The 15584-nt window shown below is 44.2% G+C and overlaps 1 protein-coding gene across 1 annotated transcript in view; it reads right to left on the bottom strand.

Annotated features, from left to right (window-relative positions):
- taok2b (TAO kinase 2b) overlaps positions 1-15584 on the bottom strand; it is a 48059-nt gene that overhangs the window by 3291 nt on the left and 29184 nt on the right. The window contains 4 exon segments of the mRNA XM_061909440.1: positions 1366-2536; positions 12306-12488; positions 13854-13912; positions 13915-14065. Of these exon segments, the coding sequence (XP_061765424.1) occupies positions 1616-2536; positions 12306-12488; positions 13854-13912; positions 13915-14065 (1314 nt within the window). The 3' untranslated portion in view covers positions 1366-1615.

Here is a 15584-nt window from a genome sequence, read left to right as displayed (position 1 = left end):
AGCTCGTTGAGAAATGTTGCTCTAAAACTGTTCGACAATTTGCTTAAAAGGTGGTGACCCTCACCCCATCCTTGTTTGTGAATTACTTAGCATTTGTGAATTACTTAGCAGCTGCGATGCTGATCCGACTCCGCTTGGGATGGTTTCCTGTGGACGGGACTCTCGCTGCTGTCTTGGATCCGCTTTGAACTGAACTCTCGCGGCTGTGTTGGAGCCACTATGGATTGAACTTTCACAGTATCATGTTAGACCCGCTCGACATCCATTGCTTTCGGTCCCACTGGGTGTGAATTTTCCTTGCCCTTATGTGGGTTCTTCCGAGGATGTCGTAGTCGTAGTGGTTTGTACAGTCCTATGAGACATTTGTGATTTAGGGCTATATAAATAAACATTGATTGATTGATTGATTTCATTAAAGCTGCTTTCATACCCAATCATGGCACCCAACTGTTCCCAATTAGCCTGCACACCTGTGGGATGTTCCATATAAGTGTTTGATGAGCATTCCTCAACTTTATCAGTATTTATTGCCACGTTTCCCAACTTCTTTGTCACGTGTTGCTGGCATCAAGTTCTAAAGTTATTATTAAAAAAAAAAAAAAAGTTTATCAGTTTGAACATCAAATATGTTGTCTGTAGCATATTCAACTATGGGTTAAAAATGATTTGCAAATAATTGTATTCTGTTTATATTTACATCCAACACAATTTCCCAACTCATATGGATACGGGGTTTGTATGTATATATACACACACATACATACATACATACATACATACATATATATATATATATATATATACACACACACATACATATATATATGTATATATATACATACACACTCACATATATATATATATATACACACATATACATATATATTTGATGTGAACATAACGGCTACAATCAGGTTGGCCTCATGTTGAGAACTATAGAAAAGGCATGTTGGACTATCGGGAGGAATTCAATACTCGTGTGAATATATCAAAATTACTCGTTGCCGTCTTCTATAAAAGCTTTTTGCTTGTCATATTCCACATGGATATTATGTACATTAAAGATCGGTGAGATGTTTGGTGATGCCTTCATGCATGGGAGTGTAAGGACAACAATACGAGTACGCCTGCGGTCTGCTAATTCTGACAAACATTCAGTTGCGGCCGTCAAATACAAATATTGATTACATCCCTTTAAGAGACCCTTAAAGGCATCGGTGACGCTCCTATAGCAACGTTTGTGTTTTTTGTTCATACACGGATACACCCAAAACAAAATGTTTTCCATCTTGTCGGCTAACATAGCAGTGCTTCTATAAGGGACACTACAGTACAAACAAGTACAGTACGTTCACGTAAACCTACTATTATGCTCGCTTGTTCTCCATTCCAGCATTGAACATCATAGAAGAAGACATGGCCTCCAAACCCCGCCCTTTTTTTTTTTTTTACCTGTTTAAAAAAAGTTTTATTTTGAAACCTAAGCTCAAGTGGTGTTACATTCCCCTCTTCCTAAGTCGCAGGAAGCAGGACGCAGCTTGTCCTCGAAAAGAGACAAAATGGTCGAGACTGAGACGCAACCTTAACCCTAAGCCCCGCCCCTTTGTGCCTCCATCTAGGAGTAGGAGAGGTGCGAGCCGTTGGAGATGTGCGAAGTCACCGAGGTGCTCCGGCTCAGGACGCCGTCAGCGCCCGCGGCCGCCCCCGGTCCCCCGCCAGACGCCGTCCTCCTCAGAGGCTGGGGGCTGTTTCTCAGTGCCATCAGGCTGGGGGCGGCGCGTATGCCGAGCCCACCGCCGCCGCCGCCGCCTCTTTCACCGCCGTAGACCCCCCCCTGCGAGGAGGAGGAGGAAGACGAGGAGGACGACGGGCCGGAGATAGAGGGAGGGGCCGGTGGCGGTGGTGGCAGCATGGCGAGGGACTGCGAGGAGGAGCGTGAGGGGAGGTGGTGGGAGAAGGGTAAAGGTAACGGGTGGACCAGGTCACCGCTGGGGCCTCGCATCCCGGGCCACTCCCGCTCCTTCTCCCGCTCGCGGTCTCTATCCCGCTCTCGCTCGCGGTACAGCTGCGGCGTGCTCTGGTGGTGGTAGTGTTGCGGCAGCTGGTGGCGCTGGTGGTGGGAGGAAGACGAGGAGGACGAGGAGCGGGACGAGTGGTGCCCGTCCCTCGACAGCGCCAACGCCATCCCCGACCCGTGCGAGGAGGAGGAGGAAGAGGAGGAGGAGTCGCTTCTGCGCTCTCCTCCCCCAACGCCGCCGCTGTTGTTGTGGCTGCGGCGGGAGGGCTGCGGCGGGGGGGCGCGGTGGGGGTGCACGCCGTGGCTCCAGTGGCTGGCGGAGCGGGGGGCCGGGGGCGGGGCGCTGGGGTAACCCTGCTTGGAGTAGGCGTCGGCAGGGAGGCCCGACAGGGACAAGTTAGTGAAGCCCAGGCGTAAACTCTCCGAGTCGAAGCTCTCGATCTCGCTGGCCTGGCGCTCCAAGAGGGTGCGGATGCGCTCCGAGCGCTCGTTCTGGAGGGACAGCATCTCCTCCTCGATCTGAGGACAGCAGGACATGTGAGCATGAGAGAAATGTTTCGCCCCATGTCCCCCCATCTTGTCCAAGTCCCTGACAATTTTTGTCCATCCACACATTCATTCATCCAAATAAGGTAACTCCCCACCATTCACCAGCACACTTGTCTGTCGCCCAGTTACTCATCCATCCATTTTGTGTACATCTAACCCAATGGTTCTCAACCTTTTTTTCAGTGATGTACCCCCTGTGAACATTTTTTTTTAATTCAAGTACCCCCTAATCAGAGCAAAGCATTTTTGGTTGAAAAAAAGAGATAAAGAAGTAAAATACAGCACTATGTCATCAGTTTCTGATTTATTAAATTGTATAACAGAGCAAAATATTGCTCATTTGTAGTGGTCTTTCTTGAACTATTTGTGAAAAAAAGATATCAAAATAACTAAAAACGTCTTGAAAAATAAACAAGTGATTCAATTATAAATAAAGATTTCTACACATAGAAGTAATTATGAACTTAAATTGCCCTCTTTGGGGATTGTAATAGAGATCCATCTGGATTCATCAACTTAATTCTAAACATCCATCCATTTCCTACCGCTTATTCCCTTTGGGGTTGCGGGGGGCGCTGGTGCCTATCTCAGCTACAATCAGGCGGAAGGCGGTGTACACCATGGACAAGTCGCCACCTCATCGCAGGGCCAACACAGATAGACAGACAACATTCACACTCACATTCACACACTGGGGCAAACTTAGTGTTGTCAATCAACCTATCCCCAGATGCATGTCTTTGGAAGTGGGAGGAAGCCGGAGTACCCGGAGGGAACCCACGCATTCACGGAGAGAACATGCAAACTCCACACAGAAAGATCCCGAGTCCGGGATTGAACCCAGGACTACTCAGGACCTTTGTATTGTGAGGCAAACTCACTAACCCCACTGCCACCATGAAGCCCTAATTTAAACATTTCTTCACAAAAAAAGAAATCTTTAACATCAATATTGATGGAACATGTCCACAAAAAATCTAACTGACAACACTGAATATTGCATTGTTGCATTTCTTTTCACAGTTTATGAACTTACATTCATAATTTGTTGAAGTATTATTCAATAAATATATTTATAAACAAGTTTTGAATTGTTGCTATTTTTAGAATATTTAAAAAAAAAATCTCATGTACCCCTTGGCATACCTTCAAGTACCCCCAGGGGTACGTGTACCCCCATTTGAGAACCACTGATCTAACCCAGGGGTGTCAAACTCATTTTAGATCGGGGGCCACATGGAGAAAAATCTACTCCCGAGTGGGCGGGACTGGTAAAAATCACGGCACGATAACTTAAAAATAAAGACAACTTCAGATTGTTTTCTTTGTTTAAAAACAGAACAAGCACATTCTGAAATTGTACAAATCATAATGTTTTTTTGTTGTTTTGTTTTTACCCTTACATGTTGTGGTTAATAATATTCTATTGTTATTTGTCGTTATTTATACTTTCTGAATAAATCATGTGATAATGTTCATCAGTCAACTCATTGGTGTTCATTTTCAATCTATCAAGATAAAAAAAAATAATATCAAAATCAAATGACATGATCTTATTTATGTAGTTGGATCATTTTCCTCGACTGATATACTAACCTCATGAGTTTTTGGGGGTTTTTTTTTACATACAGTGGGGCAAAAAAGTATTTAGTCAGCCACCGATTGTGCAAGTTCTCCCACTTAAAATGATGACAGAGGTCTGTAACTTTCATCATAGGTACACTTCAACTGTGAGAGACAGAATGTGGGGGGAAAATCCGGGAATTCACATTGTAGGAATTTTAAATAATTTATTTGTAAATTATGGTGGAAAATAAGTATTTGGTCAACCATTGAAAGCTCTCACTGATGGAAGGAGGTTTTGGCTCAAAATCTCACGATAAATGGCCCCATTCATTCTTTCCTGAACACGGATCAATCGTCCTGTCCCCTTAGCAGAAAAAAAGCCCCAAAGCATAATCTTTCCACCCCCATGCTTCACAGTAGGTGTGGTGTTCTTGGGATGCAACTCAGTATTCTTCTTCCTCCAAACACGACGAGTTGAGTTTATACCAAAATGGATACATGGATGATACAGCAGAGGATTGGGAGAATGTCATGTGGTCAGATGAAACTAAAATAGAACTTTTTGGTATAAACTCAACTCGTCGTGTTTGGAGGAAGAAGAATACTGAGTTGCATCCCAAGAACACCATAACTACTGTGAAGCATGGGAGTGGAAACATCATGCTTTGGGGCTGTTTTTCTGCTAAAGGGACAGAACAATGGATCTGTGTTAAGGAAAGAATGAATGGGGCCATGTATCGTGAGATTTTGAGCCAAAACCTCCTTCCATCAGTGAGAGCTTTGAATGGTTGACTAAATACTAATTTGGCACCATAATTTACAAATATTCTTTAAAATTCCTACAATGTGAATTCCTGGATTTTTTCCCCACATTCTGTCTCTCACAGTTGAAGTGTGCCTACGATGAAAATTACAGACCTCTGTCATCATTTTAAGTGGGAGAACTTGCACAATCGGTGGCTGACTAAATACTTTTTTGCCCAACTGTATGTAGCATCATCGTCAACAGTGGTCTCCAACCACTGGTCCGAGGCCCGTGACGCATTTTCTACCGAGCCGGACAGAAACACTAATTAATTTATGAACTAACGCATTTTCTGCAACTTAACTTTCGCCTGTCCCACTAAACACTAATAAGCTTGTTAATAGATGTATATTACTCCTTTGTTATAGCACATGGAACAATGCACATTAATGGACATATAAAATGTTAATGTGCCAGATTGTAGCCAAAGGATAATTTTTTTTTGCTGTTTTTATCTGCCACACGTACAGTAGAAAGCTGGTCCGTGAAACTAATGCATACATTAAACCGGTCCCTGGTGGAAAAAAGGTTGGGGAACCATAATCTACAAGATACAAAAATTTGCTATTGCGACATCTCGTGGACACATTTAGAACAGCAGTTTCTTTCATTCAGAAATTTCGGCTCATTTTTATACTTAGCAAACTCATCCCACGGGCTGGATAAAACCTGTTCACGGGCCTGGTCCGGCCCTCGGGCCTTACGTTTGACACCCCTGATGGCCTGATCTAATCCAAGGGTGGTGTCCAAACTACTTCCAACAAGGCCCACATACGATGGAACCTCCATTCACCAACACTTCTATTTGCGACCTATGCAGCTTCACCTGCCTCTGAGTCCCCACCATGTCTCGGCGTACAAACGCTTCATTCTTTCATTTTGCATGTTGCTTGAAGCCAATTTGATGACATCACTTCCTCTAAATGCGAGGTGTGCTTGAAAGCTCATGGAGAGAATGCCAAAAGTGTGCAAAGCAGTAATCAGAGCAAAGGGTGGCTATTTTGAAGAAACTATAATACAAAACAGGTTTTCCGTTATTTCAATTTTTTTTGTAAAGTACATAACCCTGCATGTGTTCATTTGTAGTTTTGATGCCTTCGGTGACAATCTGCAGCAGGGGTCGGGACATTTTTTGGTTGAGAGAGCCGTGAAAGCCAAGTATTTTAAAATGTATTTCCGTGAGAGCCATATAATATTTTTTTAACACTGAATACAACTAATTGCATGCATTTTTAAGTACGACCAAAATTTCTAGAGCAGTGGTTCTCAAATGGGGGTACGCGTACCCCTGGGGGTACTTGAAGGTATGCCGAGGGGCACGTGAGATTTAAAAAAAATATTCTAAAAATAGCAACAATTCAAAAATCCCCTATTAATATATTTATTGAATAATACTTCAAAAAAATATGAATGTAAGTTCATAAACTGTGAAAAGAATTGCAACAATGCAATATTCAGTGTTGATAGCTAGAATTGTTGTGGACATGTTCCATAAATATTGATGTGAAAAATAATTTTTTTTGTGAAGAAATGTTTAGAATTAAGTACATGAATCCAGATGGATCTCTATTACAATCCCAAAGAGGGCACTTTAAGTTGATGATTACTTCTATGTGTAGAAATCTTTATTTATAATTGAATCACTTGTTTATTTTTTAACAAAGTTTTAGTTATTTTGATATATATTTTTTTACAAATAGTTCAAGAAAGACCACTACAAATGAGCAATAGTTTGCACTGTTATACAACTTAATAAATCAGAAACTGATGACATAGTGCTGTATTTTAATTCTTTATTTCTTTTTTAAATCAAAAATGCTTTGCTCTGATTAGGGGGTACTTGAATTAAAAAAATGTTCACAGGGGGTACATCACTGAAAAAAGGTTGAGAACCACTGTTCTAGAGTATAGTAAGTCTATTATTATTTTGAATGACATTGTTATTCTGAAGCTAACCAATAATAAATAGAATACTTCTTACCCTTAATGCGAATTCTTGAACAGGTGCGGTAGGAACCGGATGAATGGATTAAAATGCATGAGACTGTTTTATATTCTGAACGTTATTTTTAACACTGTGATTACCAGCGGAATCATTCATTACTTATCGTGTTAAGCAATGTGTGCTAAGATTCATCTGAGTGCCAGATGCAGTCATCAAAAGAGCCAGATCTGGCTCAAGAGCCATAGGTTCCCTAACCCTGGTCTACAGTGTAAATAGTCATGAAAATAAAGAAAACCCATTGAATGAGAAGGTGTGTCCAAACGTTTGGCCTGTACTGCATACCTCGCAGTCCTAATTTTGGCACGTTTTTCCCCCCAGCTATTTTTGAAGGTGTACAACTCTCGAGTCTATATAATACTTGTTGCACGTTAACTGTGTAGTCGTACTTTTTGTTACCTGGCCTCGCATGCTAATTGTTAGCCTTTTTCAGCATTTATACGCAATTTCTACCAAAATGGTATTTTCTAGTTTCTGTGCAACGTTCGAATCTGGGATGTGTCGATTCTGTCTTTAGAGCAGTGGTTCTCAAATGGGGGTAAGCGTACCCATGGGGGTACTTGAAGGTATGCCGAGGGGTACGTGAGATTTAAAAAAAATATTCTAAAAATAGCAACAATTCAAAAATCCCCTATTAATATATTTATTGAATAATACTTCAAAAAAATATGAATGTAAGTTCATAAACTGTGAAAAGAAATGCAACAATGCAATATTCAGTGTTGATAGCTAGAATTTTTGTGGACATGTTCCATAAATATTGATGTGAAAGATACATTTTTTTGTGGAGAAATGTTTAGAATTAAGTTCATGAATCCAGATGGATCTCTATTACAATCCCCAAAGAGGGCACTTTAAGTTGATGATTACTTCTATGTGTAGAAATCTTTATTTATAATTGAATCACTTGTTTATTTTTTAACAAAGTTTTAGTTATTTTGATATATATTTTTTTCTAAATAGTTCAAGAAAGACCACTACAAATGAGCAATAGTTTGCACTGTTATACAACTTAATAAATCAGAAACTGATGACATAGTGCTGTATTTTACTTCTTTATTTCTTTTTTAAATCAAAAATGCTTTGCTCTGATTAGGGGGTACTTGAATTAAAAAAATGTTCACAGGGGGTACATCACTGAAAAAAGGTTGAGAACCACTGTTCTAGAGTATAGTAAGTCTATTATTATTTTGAATGACATTGTTATTCTGCCCTCTTCCACTCTGGCGTTGCCGGCAGTGAGAGGCGACGGGCTGGGGTGGCAATTCTTGTTTCCCCCCGGCTCAAAGCCTGTACGTTGGAGTTCAACCCAGTGGACGAGAGGGTAGCCTCCCTCCGCCTTCGGGTGGGGGGACGGGTCCTGACTGTTGTTTGTGCTTACGCACCAAACAGCAGTTCAGAGTACCCACCCTTTTTGGGTACACTCGAGGGAGTACTGGAAAGTGCTCCCCCGGGTGATTCCCTTGTCCTACTGGGAGACTTCAACGCTCACGTTGGCAACGACAGTGAAACCTGGAGAGGCGTGATTGGGAAGAATGGCCGCCCGGATCTGAACCCGAGTGGTGTTTTGTTATTGGACTTTTGTGCTCGTCACAGTTTGTCCATAACAAACACCATGTTCAAACATAAGGGTGTCCATATGTGCACTTGGCACCAGGACACCCTAGGCCGCAGTTCCATGATCGACTTTGTAGTTGTGTCATCGGATTTGCGGCCTCATGTTATGGACACTCGGGTGAAGAGAGGGGCGGAGCTTTCTACCGATCACCACCTGGTGGTGAGTTGGCTGCGATGGTGGGGGAGGATGCCGGACAGACCTGGGAGGCCCAAACGCATTGTGAGGGTCTGCTGGGAACGTCTGGCAGAGTCTCCTGTCAGACAAAGTTTCAATTCCCACCTCCGGAAGAACTTTGAACATGTCACGAGGGAGGTGCTGGACATTGAGTCCGAGTGGACCATGTTCCGCACCTCTATTGTCGAGGCGGCAGATCGGAGCTGTGGCCGCAAGGTAGTTGGTGCCTGTCGGGGCGGCAATCCTAAAACCCCTTGGTGGACACCAGCGGTGAGGGATGCCGTCAAGCTGAAGAAGGAGTCCTATCGGGTCCTTTTGGCTCATAGGACTCCGGAGGCAGGTGACAGGTACCGACAGGCCAAGCGGTGTGCAGCTTCAGCGGTCGCGGAGGCAAAAACTCGGACATGGGAAGAGTTCGGGGAAGCCATGGAAAACGACTTCCGGACGGCTTTGAAGCGATTCTGGACCACCGTCCGCCGCCTCAGGAAGGGGAAGCAGTGCACTATCAACACCGTGTATGGTGCGGATGGTGTTCTGCTGACCTCGACTGCGGATGTTGTGGATAGGTGGAAGGAATACTTCGAAGACCTCCTCAATCCCACCAACACGTCTTCCTATGAGGAAGCAGTGCCTGGGGAATCTGTGGTGGTCTCTCCTATTTCTGGGGCTGAGGTCGCTGAGGTAGTTAAAAAGCTCCTCGGTGGCAAGGCCCCAGGGGTGGACGAGATCCGCCCGGAGTTCCTTAAGGCTCTGGATGCTGTGGGGCTGTCTTGGTTGACAAGACTTTGCAGCATCGCGTGGACATCGGGGGCGGTACCTCTGGATTGGTAGACCGGGGTGGTGGTTCCTCTCTTTAAGAAGGGGGACCGGAGGGTGTGTTCCAACTATCGTGGGATCACACTCCTCAGCCTTCCCGGTAAGGTTTATTCAGGTGTACTGGAGAGGAGGCTACGTCGGATAGTCGAACCTCGGATTCAGGAGGAACAGTGTGGTTTTCGTCCTGGTCGTGGAACTGTGGACCAGCTCTATACTCTCGGCAGGGTTCTTGAGGGTGCATGGGAGTTTGCCCAACCAGTCTACATGTGCTTTGTGGACTTGGAGAAGGCATTCGACCGTGTCCCTCGGGAAGTCCTGTGGGGAGTGCTCAGAGAGTATGGGGTATCGGACTGTCTTATTGTGGCGGTCCGTTCCCTGTACGATCAGTGCCAGAGCTTGGTCCGCATTGCCGGCAGTAAGTCGAACACATTTCCAGTGAGGGTTGGACTCCGCCAAGGCTGTCCTTTGTCACCGATTCTGTTCATAACTTTTATGGACAGAATTTCTAGGCGCAGTCAAGGCGTTGAGGGGATCCGGTTTGGTGGCTGCAGGATTAGGTCTCTGCTTTTTGCAGATGATGTGGTCCTGATGGCTTCATCTGACCGGGATCTTCAGCTCTCACTGGATCGTTTCGCAGCCGAGTGTGAAGCGACCGGAATGAGAATCAGCACCTCCAAGTCCGAGTCCATGGTTCTCGCCCGGAAAAGGGTGGAGTGCCATCTCCGGGTTGGGGAGGAGACCCTGCCCCAAGTGGAGGAGTTCAAGTACCTAGGAGTCTTGTTCACGAGTGAGGGAAGAGTGGATCGTGAGATCGACAGGCGGATCGGTGCGGCGTCTTCAGTAATGCGGACGTTGTACCGGTCCGTTGTGGTGAAGAAGGAGCTGAGCCGGAAGGTAAAGCTCTCAATTTACCGGTCGATCTACGTTCCCATCCTCACCTATGGTCATGAGCTTTGGGTCATGACCGAAAGGATAAGATCACGGGTACAAGCGGCCGAAATGAGTTTCCTCCGCCGTGTGGCGGGGCTCTCCCTTAGAGATAGGGTGAGAAGCTCTGCCATCCGGGAGGAACTCAAAGTAAAGCCGCTGCTCCTTCACATCGAGAGGAGCCAGATGAGGTGGTTCGGGCATCTGGTCAGGATGCCACCCGAACGCCTCCCTAGGGAGGTGTTTAGGGCACGTCCAACCGGTAGGAGGCCACGGGGAAGACCCAGGACACGTTGGGAAGACTATGTCTCCCGGCTGGCCTGGGAACGCCTCGGGATCCCCCGGGAAGAGCTAGACGAAGTGGCTGGGGAGAGGGAAGTCTGGGTTTCCCTGCTTAGGCTGTTGCCCCCGCGACCCGACCTCGGATAAGCGGAAGATGATGGATGGATGGATGGATGGATTGTTATTCTGAAGCTAACCAATAATAAATAGAATACTTCTTACCCTTAATGCGAATTCTTGAACAGGTGCGGTAGGAACCGGATGGATGGATTAAAATGCACGAGATTGTTTTATATTCTGAACGTTATTTTTAACACTGTGATTACCAGCGGAATCATTCATTACTTATCGTGTTAAGCAATGTGTGCTAAGATTCATCTGAGAGCCAGATGCAGTCATCAAAAGAGCCACATCTGGCTCAAGAGCCATAGGTTCCCTAACCATGGTCTACAGTGTAAATAGTCATGAAAATAAAGAAAACCCATTGAAGGAGAAGGTATGTCCAAACGTTTGGCCTGTACCGCATACCTCGCAGTCCTAATTTTGGCACGTTTTTCCCCCCAGCTATTTTTGAAGGTGTACAACTCTCGAGTCTATATAATACTTGTTGCACGTTAACTGTGTAGTCGTACTTTTTGTTACCTGGCCTCGCATAATAATTATTAGCCTTTTTCAGCATTTATACGCAATTTCTACCAAATTGGTATTTTCTAGTTTCTGTGCAACGTTCGAATCTGGGATGTGTCGATTCTGTCTTTAGAGCAGTGGTTCTCAAATGGGGGTAAGCGTACCCATGGGGGTACTTGAAGGTGTGCCAAGGGGTACGTGAGATTTAAAGAAAAAATATTCTAAAAATCTCAACAATTCAAAAATCCTGTATAAATATATTTATTGAATAATACTTAAAAAAAATATGAATGTAAGTTCATAAACTGAAAAGAAATGCAACAATGCAATATTCAGTGATAACACCTAGATTTTTCATGGACATGTTACATAAATATTGATGTTAAAGATTTCTTTTTTGTGAATAAATGTTTAGAATTAAGTTCATGAATCCGGATGGATCTTATTACAATCCCCAAAGAGGGCACTTTAAGTTGATGATTACTTCTATGTGTAGAAATCTTTATTTATAATTGAATCACTTGTTTATTTTTCAACAAGTTTTTAGTTATTTTGATATATTTTTTTCCAAATAGTTCAAGAAAGACCACTACAAATGAGCAATATTTTGCACTGTTGTACAATTTAATAAACCAGAAACTGATGACATAGTGCTGTATTTGACTTCTTTATCTATTTTTTTCAACCATAAATGCTTTGCTCTGATTAGGGGGTACTTGAATTAAAAAAATGTTCACAGGGGGTACATCACTGAAAAAAGGTTGAGAACCACTGCTTTAGAGGTGCCACATAGGGCTTTTGTGCCACACTTTGGACACCACCCTGACCTAACCCATCCACTCAACTCCAGTCCATTCGTCCATGCATGCATCTGTCCCTCTCTCCCACCAGTGATGAAAATTGAGAGAAATGGATATCTGACCCTTTGCTCCAGCAGTGCGCGGCGGATGGACACCCTCTGTTCCAGGTCCTTGACTTCCCTATCGTGCTGCGTGTCCGTGTGGATCTTGATCTTACTCTGGTAGGCGTTGAGTAGCTCCAGCTCCTGCTGAAGTTGCATGCGCAGCACCTTGTACTCCGCTTCCTGGGTCTCGTCCAATCTTAGCTGAGAATAGGAAGACACGGTACAGTGGGGCAAAAAAGTATTTAGTCAGCCACCGATTGTGCAAGTTCTCCCACTTAAAATGATGACAGAGGTCTGTAATTTTCATCATAGGTACACTTCAACTGCGAGAGACAGAATGTGAAAAAAAATCCAGGAATTCCCATTGTAGGAATTTTAAAGAATTTATTTGTAAATTATGGTGGAAAATAAGTATTTGGTCAACCATTCAAAGCTCTCACTGGTGGAAGGAGGTTTTGGCTCAAAATCTCACGATACATGGCCCCATTCATTCTTTCCTTAACACGGATCAATTGTCCTGTCCCCTTAGCAGAAAAACAGCCCCAAAGCATGATGTTTCCACCCCCATGCTTCACAGTAGGTATGGTGTTCTTGGGATGCAACTCAGTATTCTTCTTCCTCCAAACACGACGAGTTGAGTTTATACCAAAATGGATACATGGATGATACAGCAGAGGATTGGGAGAATGTCATGTGGTCAGATGAAACCAAAATAGAACTTGTTGGTATAAACTCAACTCGTCGTGTTTGGAGGAAGAAGAATACTGAGTTGCATCCCAAGAACACCACACCTACTGTGAAGCATGGGGGTGGAAACATCATGCTTTGGGGCTGTAATTCTGCCAAGGGGACAGGACGATTGATCCGTGTTAAGGAAAGAATGAAGGGGGCCATGTATCGTGAGATTTTGAGCCAAAACCTCCTTCCATCAGTGAGAGCTTTGAATGGTTGACCAAATACTTATTTTCCACTATAATTGACAAATAAATTCTTTAAAATTCCTACAATGTGAATTACTGGAGGGCTTCATGGTGGCAGAGGGGTTAGTGCGTCTGCCTCACAATACAAAGGCCCTGAGTAGTCAGGGTTCAATCCCGGGCTCAGGATTTTTCTGTGTGGAGTTTGCATGTCCTCCCCATGACTGCGTGGGTTCCCTCCGGGTACTCCGGCTTCCTCCCACTTCCAAAGACATGCACCTGGGGATAGGTTGATTGACAACACTAAATTGGCCCTAGTGTGTTAATGTGAGTGTGAATGTTGTCTATCTGTGTTGGCCCTGCGATGAGGTGGCGACTTGTCCAGGGTGTACCCCGCCTTCCGCCCGATTGTAGCTGAGATAGGCGCCACCCGCGACCCTAAAGGGAATAAGCGGTAGAAAATGGATGGATTCCTGGATTTTTTTTTTTCACATTCTGTCTCTCACAGTTGAAGTGTACCTATGATGAAAATGACAGACCTCTGTCATCATTTTAAGTGGGAGAACTTGCACAATCGGTGGCTGACTAAATACTTTTTTGCCACACTGTATGTGACACGATGTGATGATAACAATTCAGTAGTACTCACAGCCTGTGTGGACAGCATGTCATTGATGGAGTGGTCGTACTGCTCGGCAAGGATGGCAGTTTACGGGTCTGCTCATCCTTCAGACGCTTCAGCACGGCCTTGTGGTCCGACTTGGGCGTGTTTTCCAGCAGGTGGTTCCTCAGGGCCTTGTACTGGCGGGTTTGGATCTTGCACGTGTCCTGGAACTGACGCTTTATCTGCAGTTCTTTAGACTGCGGGACAGAGAGAGAGAGACAGGCGGAGGTCTAACGTGCATCAGAAAACCTGAGGAGCAGCCTCTCACTGTTGTTATAAAACATCAAATAAATGTATATAAAAAAATACATACAAATACAAAACCAGTGAAGTTGGCACGTTGTGTAAATCGTAAATAAAAACCGAATACAATGATTTGCAAATCCTTTTCAACCTATATTCGATTGAATAGACTGCAAAAAACAAGATACTTGAAAACTCTATTTCTGCAAATATTAGCTCATTTGGAATTTGATGCCTGCAACATGTTTCAAAAAAGCTGGCATAAGTGGCAAAAAAGACTGAGAATGCTGAAGAATGCTCATCAAACACTTATGTGGAACATCCCACAGGTGAACAGGCTTATTGGGAACAGGTGGGTGCCATGATTGGGTATAAAAGCAGCCTCCATGAAATGCTCAGTCATTCAAAAACAAGGTTTGGGCAAGGGTCACCACTTTGTCAACAAATACGTGAGCAAATTGTCCAACAGTTTATGAACAACATTTCTCAATAAGCTATTGCAGGGAATTTAGGGATTTCTTCCATCTACGGTCTGTAATTTCATCAAAACGTTCAGAGAATCTGGAGAAATCACTGCACATAAGCGGCTAAGCCTGTGACCTTCAATCCCTCAGGCGGTACTGCATCAAAAAGTGACATCATTGTGTAAAGGATATCACCACATGGGCTCAGGAACACTTCAGAAAATCACTGTCAGTAACTACTGTCTGTCGCTACATCTGTAAGTGTAAGTTAAAACTCTACTATGCAAAGCCAAGGTCATTTATCAACAACACCCAAAAACGCCGCCGGGTTCGCTGGGCCGAGCTCATCTAAGATGGACTGATGCAAAGTGGAAAAGTGTTCTGTGGTCTGACAAGTCCACATTTAAAATTGTTTTTGGAAACTGTGGACGTTGTGTCCTCTGAACCAAAGAGGAAAAGAACCATCTAGATTGTTATAGGCGCCAAGTTCAAAAGCCAGCATCTGTGATGGTATGGGGGTGTATTAGTGCCCAAGGTATGGGTAACTTACACATCTGTTAAGGCACCATTAATGTTGAAATGTACATACAGGTTTTGGAGCAACATATGTTGCCATCCAAGCAACGTCTTTTTCATGGACGCCCCTGCTTATTTCAGCAAGATAATGCCAAGCCACATTCTGCCTGTGTTACAACAGCATGTCTTTGTAGTAAAAAAGTGCGGGTAGGACTTCACGGTGGCAGAGGGGTTAGTTAGTGTGTCTGCCTCACACTACGAAGTTCCTGCAGTCCTGGGTTCAATCCCAGGCTGGGGATCTTTCTGTGTGGAGTTTGCATGTCCTCCTCGTGACTGCGTGGGTTCCCTCCGGGTATTCCGGCTTCCTCCCACTTCCAAAGACATGCACCTGGGGATAGGTTGATTGGCAACACTAAATTGGCCCTAGTGTGTGAATGTGAGTGTGAATGTCGTCTGTGTTGGCCCTGCAATAAATAATGTGGCGACATGTCCA

The sequence above is a fragment of the Nerophis ophidion genome, linkage group LG08, assembly GCF_033978795.1.
Source record: "Nerophis ophidion isolate RoL-2023_Sa linkage group LG08, RoL_Noph_v1.0, whole genome shotgun sequence".
Classification (NCBI taxonomy): domain Eukaryota; kingdom Metazoa; phylum Chordata; class Actinopteri; order Syngnathiformes; family Syngnathidae; genus Nerophis; species Nerophis ophidion.
The sequence above is the reverse complement of the archived record's forward strand: the minus strand, read 5'-3'. Positions and strand labels throughout refer to the sequence as shown.